The sequence below is a fragment of the Hylobates moloch genome, unplaced genomic scaffold, assembly GCF_009828535.3.
Source record: "Hylobates moloch isolate HMO894 unplaced genomic scaffold, HMol_V3 SCAFFOLD_5, whole genome shotgun sequence".
NCBI classification, from domain to species: domain Eukaryota; kingdom Metazoa; phylum Chordata; class Mammalia; order Primates; family Hylobatidae; genus Hylobates; species Hylobates moloch.
This window is the reverse complement of record NW_026652280.1, coordinates 59,314,103-59,329,525: the sequence shown is the minus strand read 5'-3', so window position 1 is coordinate 59,329,525 and position 15,423 is coordinate 59,314,103. Positions and strand designations below refer to the sequence as shown.

At 46.1% G+C, this 15,423-nt stretch overlaps 1 protein-coding gene across 6 annotated transcripts in view; it reads left to right on the top strand.

Moving 5' to 3' along the window:
• The window catches only part of ENOSF1 (enolase superfamily member 1), a 40,151-nt gene that overhangs the window by 9,927 nt on the left and 14,801 nt on the right, over window positions 1-15,423 (top strand). For 3 of the 6 annotated variants that reach the window (XM_032152686.2, XM_032152688.2, XM_032152687.2), the window contains exons 3-9: window positions 5,313-5,428; window positions 8,300-8,386; window positions 8,725-8,751; window positions 11,327-11,399; window positions 11,497-11,535; window positions 11,970-12,052; window positions 13,949-13,983. In XM_032152686.2, coding sequence (XP_032008577.1) covers window positions 5,313-5,428; window positions 8,300-8,386; window positions 8,725-8,751; window positions 11,327-11,399; window positions 11,497-11,535; window positions 11,970-12,052; window positions 13,949-13,983 — 460 coding nt within the window. The remainder of the gene's footprint in view (window positions 1-5,312; window positions 5,429-8,299; window positions 8,387-8,724; window positions 8,752-11,326; window positions 11,400-11,496; window positions 11,536-11,969; window positions 12,053-13,948; window positions 13,984-15,423) is intronic. The other 3 variants (XM_032152692.2, XM_032152691.2, XM_032152689.2) reach the window with 2 other exon arrangements.

The window sequence follows — 15,423 nt, the reverse complement described above, 5'->3', positions numbered from 1 at the left end:
CATGCAGCCTTGACCTTCCAGACTCAAATGATTGTCCCGCCTCAGCTTCCCGAGTAGCTGGGACCACAGGCACAAGCCACCATGCCTAGCTAAATGGTTTTTTTTTTGAGAGACAGAGTCTTGCTGTGTTGCCCAGACTGGAGTGGAGTGGTGCAATCTTGGCTCACTGCATCCTCCACCTCCGAGGTTCAAACGATTCTCCTGCCTCAGCTTCCCAAGTAGCTGGGGCTACAGATGTGTGCCACCATGCCCAGCTAATTTTTATATTTTTAGGAAAGACAGCATTTCACTATATGTTGGCCAGGCTGGTCTCAAACTCCTGACCTCAGGTGATCCACCCACCTCAGACTCCGAAAGTGGTAGGATTGCAGGTGTGAGCCACCACACCTGACCTGGGTTTTTTTTTTTTTTTTTTGAGATGGAGTTTTGCTCTTGTTGCCCAGGCTGGAGTGCAGTAGCACAATCTCTGCTCACTGCAACAACCACCTCCCAGATTCAAGCGATTCTTCTGCCTCAGCCTCCCAAGTAGCTGGGACTACAGGTGCCTGCCACCATGCTGGGCTAATTTTTGTATTTTTTGTAGAGACAGAGTTTCGTCATTTTGCCCAGACTGGTCTTGAACTCCTGAACTCAAGCAATCTGCCTGCCTCAGCCTCCCAAAGTGATGGGATTGCAGGCATAAGCCATAAGCCACCATGCCTGGCCTGTTTCTGTTTTATTTTATTTATTTATTTATTTATCTATGTATTTATTTATTTTTGAGACAGAGTCTCACTCTTTCACCCAGGCTGGAGTGCAGTGGTGTGATCTCGGCTCACTGCAACCTCTGCCTCCCGGGTTCAAGCAATTCTCCTGCCTCAGCCTCCCGAGTAGCTGGGATTACAGGTGCCCACTATCACGCCAGCTAATTTTTTTTTTTTTTTTTGAGTCGGAGTCTCGCTCTGTCACCCAGGCTGGAGTGCAGTGGCACGATCTCGGCTCACTGCAAGCTCTGCTTCCCGGGTTCACGCCATTCTCCTGCCTCAGCCTCTTTAGTAGCTGGGACTACAGGTGCCTGCCACCACACCTAGCTAATTTTTTTGTATTTTTAGTAGAGATGGGTTTTCACCGCATTAGCCAGCATAGTCTCGAACTCCTGAACTCAGGTGATCCACCCGCCTTGGCCTCCCAAACTGCTGGGATTACAGGCGTGAGCCACCGTGGCCAGCCTTGTTTTTTTTTTTTAAGACTTTATTTTCTTAGAGTAGTTTTAGGTTCACAGCAAAACTGAATGGAAGTTACAAAGATTTCCCACATACCCCTGTCCCCACACAGGCACAGCCTCCCTCATTATCAACATTCTGCCCAGAGTGGCCCATTTGGTACAACTGATGAACCTGCATTGGCACATCATGATCACCCAAAGTCTGTAGTTTACAATAGGGGTCACTCTTAGGTTTGGACACATGTATAATAATATGTACAATGTAGACTAAGTTAGTTTTTAAAAAAAAATGTAGAAAAAGATACACAAAGAAAGAATTTTTAAATAGACAGAATTTTAAAAAACCCAGCCTTAAGAGTTTATGACACCACTCTTACTTCAGACACCCACAAGTCACCCACAGACTTTACTCAATGTCCTTCCAGTGCTAGAGGCTCCAGAGAATTGAAGTCCCTGAGCAGAAAGAATCACAAGAGAAAACCTCCTGGGTTTAGTTGCCAAGAAGCTGCTTTCAAGGGCCTTTTTTTTCTTTTCCAAGTCAATTTCCTGCCACAGCCAAAATTTCTCTTTTTTTTTTTTTTTTTTTTTTGAGGCGGAGTTTCGCTCTTGTCGCCCAGACTGGAGTGCGATGGCATGATCTTGGCTGGCTCACCGCAACCTCTGCCTCCCAGGTTCAAGCGATTCTCATACCTCAGCCCCCACAAGTAGCTGGGATTACAGGCATGCGCCACCACGCCCTGCTAATTTTTGTATTTTTAGTAGAGACAGGGTTTCACCATGTTAATCAGGTTGGTCTCATACTCCTGACCTCAGGTGATCCGCCCGCCTCAGCCTCCCAAAGTGCTGGGATTACAGGCATGAGCCACCGTGCCTGGCCTCACAACCCAAATTTCTATTGAATGCAACAAATTCTAGTTTCCTGTTGAGCAAGAAAAATCCATACGTTGTAGATGAATACATAAGTGCTGCTCGTGCACTCTGAGAGTCATAAAAATGAGATCATCCTTAGCTTTTGTTAAGTGCATTTGGTATTGTGACATGAAGCAGAGGTATGCTTCAGTCAGTGATTTATAGCAACAATCAAATCCCTGAGATGGTGGTTTGATGTCAATAATAACGTACCTCACTGTGAGTCACTGACTTACTTCAGATTTTCTTTAATTCAAGAGCATCAACCTTCAAGAAGTGAGGAGGATTCTGTCTTCTCACAATTCTAGGGAATGAATGTCTGAACCAGAATGATTGTGTATCCCATTAACAAAAGCCCTAGAGAACCTGGAATGGCTGGTTCAGCCCTAAGTGCTATATCTGACCAAAAGTGTGCAATCATCCGAGAGCTGTTTCACCCTTAGCCAGGCATGTGCTAAAAGCTTGGGGCATCATTTTATTTCTTTTTCTTGAGACGGAGTTTCGCTCTTGTTGCCCAGGCTGGAGTGCAATGGCATGGTCTCAGCTCACTGCAACCTCCACCTCCTGGGTTCAAGTGATTCTCCTCCCTCTGCCTCCCAAGTAGCTGGGATTACAGGCACCCGCTACCATGCCCAGCTAATTTTTGTATTTTTAGTAGAAATGGGGTTTCACCATGTTGGCCAAGCTGGTCTCAAACTCTTGACCTCAGGTGATCCACCCGCCTTGGCCTCCCAAAGTGCTAGGATTACGGACATGAGCCACCGCGCCCAGCCTGGGGCACCACTTTCAAACTGTCCTTCTCAAGATCTTATTGATAGTAAAACTGTACCTCTACAATTGTCCTATTAAATGACCGAAAACTTTTACTATTGAATCCATGGCAGCACCAAACAAATTTATCAAAACGTTTTGGAATACATTCCTTTCTTTGAAGCTAAGTTGATGGCTTGATTCAATTATTGTGGCCATTTACACAACATAGGCTAAATGTTTCCTAGAATTGGCAAAGGGTCAAAGGGTTACTTTACTTATTCATCATCTTAAATAACACAAGAAAGCCTTTTTATTATTATTATTATTATTTGAGACAGGGCCCAGCTCTGTCACCTAGGCTGGAGTGCAGTGGCACAATCTCAGCTCACTGCAACCTGTGCCTCCAAAGCTAAAGTGATCCTCCTACCTCAAGTGATCCTCCTACCTCAGCCTCCCGAGAGGCAGGGACCACAGGCGCACCACCACAACCGGCTAATTTTTGTATTTTTTGTAGAGATGATGTCTTGCCACACTGTCCAGGCTGGTCTCAAATTCCTGACCTCAAGTGATCCACCCACCTCAGCCTCCCAAAGTGCTGGCATTATGGGAGTGAGTGCCAGGTCCAAGAAATCCTTTCAAAGTAAAATACCACAGGACATGGTGGCTCACACCTGTAATCCCAACACTTTGGGAGGCCGAGGTGGGAGGATTGCTTGAGCCCAGAGTTCCAGAACCTCCCCACCCCCCCTGCCCCATGCAACATAGCAAGACCTTGTCACTACAAAAAATTTAAAAATTAGCTGGTGTGGTGTTGCGTGTAGGTCCTAGCTACTCAGGAGGCTGAGACAAAAAGATTGCTTGAAGCTAGGCATTCAAGATTACAGTGAGGTGCTGGGTGCAGTGTCTCACGCCTGTAATCCCAGCAATTTTGGTGGCCGAGGCAGGTGTATCACTTGAGCTCAGGAGCTCGAGACCAGCCTGGGAAGCATGGTGAAACCCTGTCTCTACCAAAAATACAAGAAATTAGCTGGACATGGCTGCTCGAGCCTGTGGTCCCAGCTACTCAGGAGGCTGAGGTGGAAGGATCACTTGAGCCCAGGAGGCGGAGATTGCAATGAGCCTAGATCCCGCCACTGCACTCCAGGCTGGGTGACAGAGTGAAACCCTGTCTCTAAAAAATAATAATAATAATTAAAGGTACCAAAAATAAATAATTGATGGTAATGCTGACCCAAATTAAGTTTAACCTTCAAATTACTTATGAAAAATGTAGTATATCATAAGAAAGTCAATAGTAAGAAGTTTCATGTTTGTTAAGACAGTGTTTTCATATATTTTAACATTTTACATATAAATAGTATGCTAATTGCAAATTCATTTTATTTAATGTTTAATAGTTTATGTTATGAATTCAAGGCATTTTCTATACTTGTCAATAATGAAAAGGCATTTCTCTTTTTAAAAATTCTAGTAAGTCAGCCTTCTTATTCCTTAGGAACATGAACTGGCATGGTTTGGTTTTGAATCTGATTGTTCAAACACTTTACGAAGTGAATAGGAAAATAATTTGGGAACATTATTTAAACTTGTCAGTCTATGATTCTGTTTTTCACGTGACAGCCAATCACAATGTGTTCTCTACTGAGGAAGTTTAGCTCAGTATATGGATTAACACATGTTCTACTTGTGTAATATTTCTTATGACAACCACAGAAAACGTATGGGGCCAGGCACAGTGGCTCATGCCTGTAATCCCAGAACTTTGGGAGGCCAAGGCGGGTGGATCACTTGAGCGCAGTAATTTGAGACCAGCCTGGGCAGCATGTCGAAACTGCGTCTCTACAAAAAATACCAAAATTAACCAGGTGTGGCGGCACGTGCCTGTAATCCTAGCTACTCAAGAAGCTGAGGTGGGAGGATTACCTGAGCCGGGGAGGTCAAGGTTGCGGTGAGCCGTGATCATGCCACTGCACTCCAGCCTGGGTGACAGAGTGAGACCCTGCCTAAAAAAGAAAAGAAAAGAAAAGAAAACATATTCGATGCAATTTTAAAAAGAATATACCTTTGAGATGGAGTCTCGCTCTTGTTGCCCAGGCTGGAGTGCAATGGTGCAATCTCTGCCTCCTGGGTTCAAGCGATTCTCCTGCCTCAGCCTCCTGAGTAGCTGGGATTACAGGCGCACACCACTGCGCCCTGCTCATTTTTGTATTTTCAGTAGAGACAGGGTTCCGCCATGTTGGCCAGGCTGATCTGGAACTCCTCATCTCAAGTGGTCCGCCCGTCTTGGCCTCCCAAAGTGTTGAGATTACAGGCATGAGCCACCGCGCCTGGCCTAGATTTAATTTTTTCATAAAATGTTCACATTCGTTTGTTTGTGATGTTCTCGGGTGTTAATTTCTTGACCTAATATAAAAACATAAACAAGAGTTCAATCCTTTTTAAATAGTTGTCTGTGCTGTGAATGCCCTCGCCCACCATGTGCTCAACAAGGACCTCAAGGACATTGTTGGTGACTTCAGAGGCTTCTATAGGCAGCTCACAAGTGATGGGCAGCTCAGATGGGTAAGGGACCTATTTTGTAAAATGCTTACATAAGTAATATTATCAAGGTCTGAGGTATCCTTTGAGTGCAACAAATGTGAAGATAGAGATGGGTTTGTTTATTTATTTATTTATTTATTTTATGAGATGGAGTCTCACTCTATCACCCAGGTTGGAGTGCAGTGATGCAATTTTAGCTCACTGCAACCTCTGCCTCCTGGGTTCAAACAATTCTCCTGCCTCAGCCTCCTGAGTAGCTGGGACTACAGGCATGCACGGCTAATGTTTGTAATTTTAGTAGAGATGGGGTTTGGCCACGTTGGCCAGGCTGGTCTCGAACTCCTGACCTCAAGTGATCCACCTTCCTCAGCCTCCCAAAGTGCTGGGATTACAGGCGTGAGCCACCACGCCCGGCCTAGAGATGGGTTTATAATTTTAAAGTAGAACATTTTATTCAGTTAAATTTGGGCTTGAGTCATTTACATCATCAGTATTTTGAGGTAAACAACTCAAAATATGTAAGACTGATTATGTAAATGACTCAAGCCCAAATTTAGCTGAATAAAATGTTCTACTAAGGAGATAAAGTCCTGAGATTTGGGTTCTGAGAGCTATCTCTTCTCTAAGGACCTCATCTCCTCCTCCCTGAATTGGAAAGTGGTCTAGAGGATGAAGTACTAAATGGGCAATCTTTTTATGGAGAAATAATGTGAGTAGTATTAGAGATATAAGAGAAGGTCAGGCCAGGCGTGGTGGCTCACGCCTGTAATCCCAGCACTTTGGGATTCCAAGGCAGGCGGATCACGAGGTCAGGAGATCGAGACCATCCTGGCTAACATGGTGAAACCCCGTCTCTATTAAAAATACAAAAAATTAGCCAGGCGTGGTGGCGGGCGCCTGTAGTCCCAGCTACTCAGGAGACTGAGGCAGGAGAATGGCGCGAACCCGGGAGGCGGAGCTTGCAGTGAGCCGAGATCGCACCACTGCACTTGGGCCTGGGAGACAGAGTGAGACTCTGTCTCAAAAAAAAAGAGAGCGATGTAAGAGAAAACAGTAAGAGAAGAGGAAATTTAAAAAGATGGAAGACCTTGTACCTTTTATGTGCTTGGTATTTGAACTATAAATTCAAGGCATGAAAAAGTGAGGCTCTGGAGAAAGGATTCCAACACAGTAAGGTGAATTCAATACCCTTACCTTGGCCTTTGTCCCATGATACCAGATTTTGTCTTTTCCTAACCCAGCTCAGTCTCCCATCCATGAACTGAGAAGGGCACAAGAGAACATACTTTCAATAGTGCCTGGGATTTCATCTTTTACTTTATACAGAGAATATTAAACTTACCTTGAAAGATGTCACCTTGAAGAAGTTCCCATTGGCTGAATCTGGGACAATTTGAGCATCCAAATAAATATGATCGTAATGGCTTATAATCCATTGAATAAAATCCATGAGTCCATTCAGATAATGAACAATCGACTGGGCACAGTAGCTCACGCCTATAATCCCAGCACCTTGGGGCTGAAGCAGGAGAATCACTTAAGGCCAGGAGTTCAAGACCAGCCTGGGCAGCATAGTTGAGACCCCCATCTGTACTTTTTAAAAATAAAAATAATAAAATAAAAAATTTTTAAGGAGGTAATAAACAACAAGGTCAAGCCCACCATTACAGCTGATTAAAATCTAATAAATATAAATGGAATGATAATATCAGAAAATCACCATAACTGTCATAGCTACAATTAATTGAGGCAAGTGTCATCAAGGGATGCCCAAATTTGGGGACAATAATAACCTCCTTACTTGGAAAATAAATGGTAACTTCACAGTGGAGAAACCAAATGGACACTAAGTTACCCAAGTGGTAAAAGTTAACAATCCTAATAATAAAACAAAATGACATAATCACTTATGTAGTATTGATGCCAAAAAATGTATTAGCTGAATCTAGTCATGAAGGAACTCCAGATCAACCCAAATTGAGGGGTACTGTACGAATCAACTGGCCTGTACTCTTTTAAAATGCTAATAACATTTTTAAAAAAAGAAGAAAAATTATTCCAGGTAAAAAGAGACTAAAGAGGCATGACGACTAAATGCAATACGTGATCCCAGATGGGATATGGATTAGGGTAAAATAAAATACATTATTGGAAAAAACTGGTGACATTTGAGTATGGACTGGCCTTTAGATAACAATATTCTATCAATGTTGTATTCCCTGAGTGTGATCATTGTACTAAGGTTATGTAAGAAAATATCCTTGTTTTCAAGAACTATACACTAATGTATTTAGGGTTAAAAGAGCATGATATTTGCAACTTTACTCAAATGGTTCAGAAAAAAAGAAGTACGTTTGTGTTATATGTATATACATACATATACATACATACATATATATGTATATATATAGAGAGAGAGAGGGAAACACAGGTGTTTTTCCTACTATTCTTAAAACTCTTCAGTAGGTTAGCAACTGTTTTTTTTTAAACTTAACCTTTAGATGGGTTTCTATTGCTGCCTTTTAATTCTTGAGATGTGTCCCTGGATGGAAGACCTAAATATCTTTCTCTCTCTCTTTTTTTTTTTTTTTTTTTTTTTGAGACAGAGTCTTGCTCTGTTGCCCAGGCTGGAGTGCAGTGGTGCGATCTTGGCTCACTGCAACCTCCACCTTCTGGGTTCAAGTGATCCTCTCACCTCAGCCTCCCGAGTAGGGACTACAGGCACAAACCACCACGCCTGGCTCATTTTTCTATTTTCAGTAGAGATGGGGTTTCACCATGTTGGCCAGGCTGGTCTTGGTCCCAAAGTCCTGGGATTACAGGTGTGAGCCATCACACCCAGCCCTCTTTTTCATTTCTAAAAAGTGCTGTTGTACTTTGCTTCCTAACCAGATTGGTCCAGAGAAGGGCGTGGTGCACCTGGCGACAGCGGCCGTCCTAAACGCGGTGTGGGACTTGTGGGCCAAGCAGGAGGGAAAGGTAACTCCTCTCACAAACGCTTAGGAGGCTCCTGGGAGCTGCACGACACTGACTTTCCCTATGCACAGAGGAAAGACAGACACACTGCAGCCCCCAAAAGGAAATACAGATAATTGCTCTGGTGTTTTTTTCTCCCCTGAGAGGTTTTGGCAGTAGGTAGGGAACTGCAGGAGAAGGAGAAAGAGGAGACAGGATGGCGGAAGGCACAGGCAGCAGTAGAGGGGGGTGTGGGGACCTGGTGGCTGACAGCCAGCATTTGCTGCCAGTGCATTTACTGTCAGGAAAAAAATGGGGACTTTACACATATGTCTTACAAATCCTTTCTTTTTTATTTCAAGCCTGTCTGGAAGTTACTTGTGGACATGGTGAGTAGAATCGTTAATGTTACAATTGTTTCTGTAAATGAAACGGATTTTATGGATGACATGCCTTTTGATGATCAGTAAATATATTCAGGACTATCTGTTGATCACTATAGTGATGATAAAGCAAAAAGCCAATAAAATATGACGTTCCTTTTCTGATATCTGACGTAATGGATGGCTGTGCTCATGCAGGCAGGGTGGCACGAGGGGAAGCAGTGAGGGGGTCCTGCCTCCCCCACCATGCCTCTGTAAGACACGGTGCCAGTTCTCTGAGTCTCTGTTGCCTGACTATGAGAAGAGGATCATCCTAACTTTTCTAGGAACCTCACAAAATTAAAGATCAATGAGAAAAGCACCTCATAAACTCTGAAAAGCCAGATGTTATAATATTATGAAGATACTATCCAGGCCAGGCATGGTGGCTCAAGCTTGTAATCCCAGCACTTTGGAAGGCTGGAGGATGGCTTGAGCCCAGGAGTTTCAGGTTGCAGTGAGCTATAATTGCACCACTGCACTCAGGTGACAGAGCAAGACCCTGTCTCAAAAAAAGAAAAAAGAAAAGATACTATCCAGTCACTTTGACACCAAGAGTAAGATCAGGCCATTGTAGCCTCTACTGTACAATTCCAGCAGGGAAGGAGCTCAACACTGAATTCTAAAGCTATGACTTGACTGTTTTCTTTCTCCTTGACCTTTTCATAGCAGGGGTGAGCAACTGGATGCTGAGGAGGAAAAAACTGGGCAAATTAAAGGGGAATGAGCTTCAGACCCCATGCAGAGCTGGCTGTGAGTCCGGGTTTCACTGCTCACCAGCTGCATGACCTTGAGCATGTGACTCCCCTACTCTGAGCTGCGGTGGCCTCAGTGCGACACCTGGGTGGTGGTTAAAAACCTCGTGATCCACAAATGAAGGCCCTTGTTATTAGTTGGCAAAAAATTAAGGAAAAAAAAGAACACCATGGCCTTGAAGAGTGTTGGGCGGGAGACTGCTCCTCCTCTGGAGGAAAGTGAAGACAGGAGGCTGTCACATCGTCTCTGACATGGAGAGTGGCTTTGGGGCCATCCATAGGAGAAGGACACAGAGCTCTTGAGCCCCCTTCTAGACTCAAGGTCGGCCTTTTACAGGGGTGGAGGAGGTAGCCACCAAAAGGGAATGATTTGCAGGCCACCAGAAATGTGCCTGAGGTCCCACCTGTGGACCCTCCATTTTTGGATCCTGTTCACTTTCAATGCCAGTACTCTTTTCTTTTTTCTTTTTTTTTTTTTTTAGACGGAGTTTCCTTCTTGTTGCCCAGGCTACAGTGCAGTGGCATGATCTCAGCTCACTGCAACTGATTCAAGCAATTCTCCTGTCTCAGCCTCCTGAGTAGCTGGGATTACAGGCACCCGCCACCATGCCCAGCGCCCAGCTAATTTTTTTGTATTTTTAGTGAAGATGGGGTTTCACCATGTTGGTCAGGCTGAGCTCGAACTCCTGACCTCAGGTGATCCACCCATCTCAGCCTCCCAAAGTGCTGGAATTACAGGTGTGAGCCACCGAGCCTGGCCCAGAACTCTTAGAAGTAGAATCTCAGGGTCGAAAGAGCTTTCAGGATTTTCTACAGTTATGGTAGAGTATTATTGGTCACTATAAGATGTTAGTGGGAATGGAACTACTGGCTGTTTTCCAACTGACTGTTCCGTCAGGGTGGGGAGAGGTCTCAGCACGAGGCCCCGCCGAGATGTTGGTGGGTGGTCAGCCAAGTGGGCAGCTCGCTCCCGGTTCACCCACTGTGTTCCTGTCAGTGAAGCAAACATCCCCATTTGGCAGGAGAAGAAGCTGCTGAAGGTCACACTGCTAGTGAGCGGTGGCCCAGGGGTAGGACAGCCTTCTTTCCTCTGCAGTTCACTGCTCCAGGACCATCTCCAGCCTCGTAGCTCACCATGGACAGCCCTGCGGTGTGGCGCTGATGTACAGAGTGATGCCAGGGGTTCATCTCCCCGCTGAGCTCCTGCTGACTTCTTTCTGGGAAGTCATGTTAGCTGGAAAGAACAGGGTGGGGGCGGGTGGCAAGGGATCAGAGCATGAGCGTCTGAGGGCTTCGTTGGGGCAGTGAGGAGCCTCTAAAGGACTCTACACTTAGGAATGACAGAGTCAAACAATTTAACAAAGCCCTAAAGGTTCCTGCCAGGAAAGAATGAGCCCCATGTATCACCATAAGCAACTTCTTAGAAACGTAACCCACCTCTGTCATCCCAGCACTTTGGGAGGCCAAGCAGGGAGGATTGCTTGAAGCCAGGAGCTCAAAATCAACCTGGTCAACATAGTGAGACCCCATCTCTACAAAAATAAAAGTAAATTAGCCGGGCATAGTGGCACACACCTGGAGTCCCAGCTACTCAGGAGGCTGAGGCAGGAGGATCACATAAGCCAGGGAGACTGAGGCTACAGTGAGCTATGATGGCATCACTGCACTCCAGCCTGGGCAACAGACTGAGACCTTGTCTCTAAAAAAAGAATAATAAATTTTAAAAAACAAAATATAATCCACCTTAGAATTGATTCAGGCCTCTTCCCCTCCTGTCACATTGCCAGGATCCCAGGACGCTGGTATCCTGCATAGATTTCAGGTACATCACCGACGTCCTGACTGAGGAGGATGCCCTAGGTGAGTTTGGAAGCTTTCTGGGATACACGATGTGCACACACAGTAGTGGCATGCTTTGTTTCCTAAAAGAGTGAGTGATGCTTTTCATTTCTTCCAGAAATACTGCAGAAAGGTCAAGTTGGTAAAAAAGAAAGAGGTGGGTTGTAAGAAAATTTTCTTCATTGTTTTTGCTAACATTGTCCACTTTTGAGTGCCCCTGTCCTTTTGGGGTACACATTGTCCTCCCAAATGCCCTGTGCTGAGCAGCTAGGCCCTCAAATCAACATTCAAGTCTGCATAGTGAAGCCTCCTGGGTATGACCTCTGACTGCAGAGTTTGCTTCAGCCACTGCTGAAAGGAAGTTTGGCTTTAGGCTTACACTGTAGGGAGGGCCCTTGGGGAGCAGGGCAGTCCGTGAGAGTATCCTGATCACCTGGGTTTGACATCCTAGTAATTTGTGGCTGGGTGTGTGTGAAGGGCTGGGTCAGGAGAACAGCTGGACTCTCCAGGGGAAGCAGCTTAGCTACAGGCACTTCCAATTCCGAAGGGCCCTGGAAAGTGCAAAATGTTGACGGCACTGTGTTTTCACAGAGAAGCAAATGCTGGCACAAGGCTACCCTGCTTACACGACATCGTGCGCCTGGCTGGGGTACTCAGATGACACGTTGAAGCAGGTGGGCATTTTAACCTGGCTTTGTAGAGAGCTGAATGGGGAGAAACCAACCTGTTTTTCCTTCTGTCCTCATACCACTACTCTCAGTACCTCACTTCTGACACCAGATGTGTATGGTTTTCCTTCTCACGCCAACCAGTTCTACACTTCTCTGTGGATACCAACTGAGTGTCCTGCTATTTTACTCAATTCTGACAGCACATACCTGGAACTAGCCTCAGACCCCACAGGTTAAGGACTCAGTCTTACAGGACTGCCCCATGGCAGATGCCAATCACAAATCCACGTTGTCACCTGTGCTTCTGACTGGCTTTGCCTCCGATTAGAGGTTCCCACAAACCCCGCTTTGAGTTCAATCATTTGATGGAATGGCTCACGGAATTCAGGGAAACACTACTTATGTTTACTCATTTATTATAAAGGATGCAACTTAAGAACAGCCAAACTGAAGAGACACATAGGGCAAGGTGTGAGGAGGGAGTACAGAGCTTCCATGTCCCCTCCAGGTGAGCCACATTCCCAGTACCTCCACGTGTTCACCAACCTGGAAGCTCTCTGAACCCTGTTGCTTGGGGGTTTTATGGAGGCTTCAGTATTTAGGTGTGATTCAGTATTTGGCCATTGGCCATCAATTCAACCTTCGGCCCCCTCGCCTCCCCAGATATCTGGGAATAGGCTAAAGTTTCCAACCCCACAATCATGCCTTTCAGGTCTTTCTGGTCCCCAGCCCCATCCTGAAGCTACACAGGGGACCTCAGCAGGGCTCTCTCATTCACATGCAAAAGACACTCCTATCGCTCAGGAGATGCCAAGGGTTTTAGGGGCTGTGTGCTAGGAAATAGGGGGTCAGCAATGGGGGCTTTCGATTCCAGCCTCTCTGGGAGAAATTTAATACTTTCCTGTTCACCTTTCTAAATCATTTTGGCTGAAGGCGGTGGCTCATGCCTGTAATCCTAGCATTTTGGGAGGCTGAGGTGGTGGATCACCTGAGGTCAGAAGTTCGAAACCAGCCTGGCCAACATGGTGAAACTCCATCTGTACTAAAAATACAAAAAATTATGTGGGCGTGGTAATGTGTATCTGTAGTCCCAGCTACTCAGGAGGCTGAGGCAGGAGAATCACTTGAACCCAGGAGGCAGGGGTTGCAGTGAGCCGAGATCACTCCACTGCACTCCAACCTGGGTGACAGAGCAAGAGTGCATCTCAAAAAACAACAAAAAAAATTATTTTGGATCCAAGCCCTCGTTCTGAAAGTACACAAGCGAATGCAAAGCCATTCACCTTGTGGACCACAGGACTCTGTGACTTAGTGAGTCACCTTGGGCTCTGGAAGGTGACAGCCTAGGGTATGATTCCTGGGCAGCACCAGTGGCAGACCCACTGCGAGACTGAGAAGTAATGCCTATTTCATGGGGTGGTTTTGAGGATTCAGATACATGCTGTAAGTTGTGTCATGCTCAGGGCACCATGGCTGGCACATGGCATGCAGTCGGCACATGGTTGATTTATTACTGTTTCTCCTTACACTGTGGCCACTTCTAGAGAGAGTAGAGAGAGAGGCTGGTTTCTGCATGTTACTCTTATATCCACTCATTCTATGGATGCCACAGAATATTCTAGCTTTAAAAAGAGAGAGATCAATGCTATATTCCCCTTCCGGGAAGGTTGTGACCGTTAAAAAATGGTTCCCATAGAGATGAGGAAAGAAAGTCACCCTACAAGTAAAAAGTCATCTCTGTCAGCCAAGCTGTTTCTGCTGTTCATTTCAACAACACATGGGTGTTACTCTGGTCTATGTTATAACCGTAATGCTCGTGAAACGGATCAGCAATGACTGACATCCTGGTCAGACCAAGGGGCTCTCTCCAGTGTGTGATCCTGTGCTCCTTTCCCACAGCTCTGTGCCCAGGCACTGAAGGATGGCTGGACCAGGTGAGTATGATGATGGACCTGACTTTCCCAGTTGGGAGACTCAGGCAGTCTGTCCTGGCAGGGAGCCAAGGAGTAAAAGGCACCCATGGGCTAGGATCACTCTGGCTCATAGGGTTGCATAAGAGAAGTTTCCCCTTAGGCCAGGCTCTTTCTCTAAAGGCAGGATGTGAGTCCTCATTAGAATTATAGGCCATCAGAGTTGAAAGAGGCTTGGGAGATTGTTTATTTCAGGCACTAACCTAGAATAGAAATCCAGTCTTTACCGTCAGTAACAGCATTGATTCAGTTTCTGCATGAACATCTGCAGAGGCAGCGAGCTTAACTTGGCGAGGCACTTTCCATTCTTTGAGGGCTTTGAGTATTAGGTGGGTCTTTTCTTTTCTTCTCTGTTTTTTTTTTTGAGATGAAGTTTCACTCTGGTCACCCAGGCTGGAGTGCAGTGGCGCAATCTCGGCTCACTGCAACCTCCACCTCCCGGGTTCAAGCCATTCTCCTGCCTCAAGCCATTCTCCTGCCTCAGCCTCCCTAGTAGCTGGGATTACAGACACCCGCCACCACACCTGGCTAATTTTTAATTTTTAATAGAGACAGGGTTTCGCTATGTTGATCAGGCTGGTCCTGAACTCCCGACCTCAGGTGATCCGCCTGCCTCAGCCTCCCAAAGTGCTGGGATTACAGGCATGAGCCACCGCACCCAGCCAGGTGGGTCTTTAATATCAGGAACCCTTTGCTTCCATGTAATTTCCAGCCAGAGGTCCCAGTTCCCAAGAGCCAGGCTGTTCCTCTTCCACTTGAGTGGCCTCCTCTCCCTCCAGGCCACCTCCTTTCCACACTGCTCATCTGCACTTCTCCCTTCTGACTCTTGCCTGTGCAGGTAAAGACCTCTGGCCATCCTAAGACCTTCTCTGGATGAATCTCAATGGTTGATGACCCTGCGTCCTGGCACAGGGCAGGATGCAGAGGGACCATCATCTCTTTTGACCCAGTCACTGTGTGTCCCTCAACATAGCTCACGGTGGCACTTTTTGCCTGTGACATGTCACCAGGCTTCCTATCTGACTTGCAGCCACTCTGGTCTCTGAGCCTCCTGCTACTCAGTGTGTCCTGTGGAGCAGGAGCTCCAGCATCACCTGGGAGCTTGTGAGAAATGCAGCCTGGGCCTCTCCCCAGACCTGCTGCATGGGAATCTGCATTGGAACAAGATCCCCGAGTGATTCCTGTGCGCTCTTAAGTTGGAGAGGCACTGGATTCTTGTTAATGCCTCAGCTAAATAAAGGCTTGAGGAGTGAGAACTTGCAGGAGGCAGCATGAAGCTGCGGAAAGAGGTGTTGGCATCTGATAGAACTGAAATCACATCTTGCCTTTTCCCCTCATCCCCTGCAAGTACTTGCTGTGTGATCATGGGTCAATTACTCAACCTCTCTGAACTTCATTTTCTCT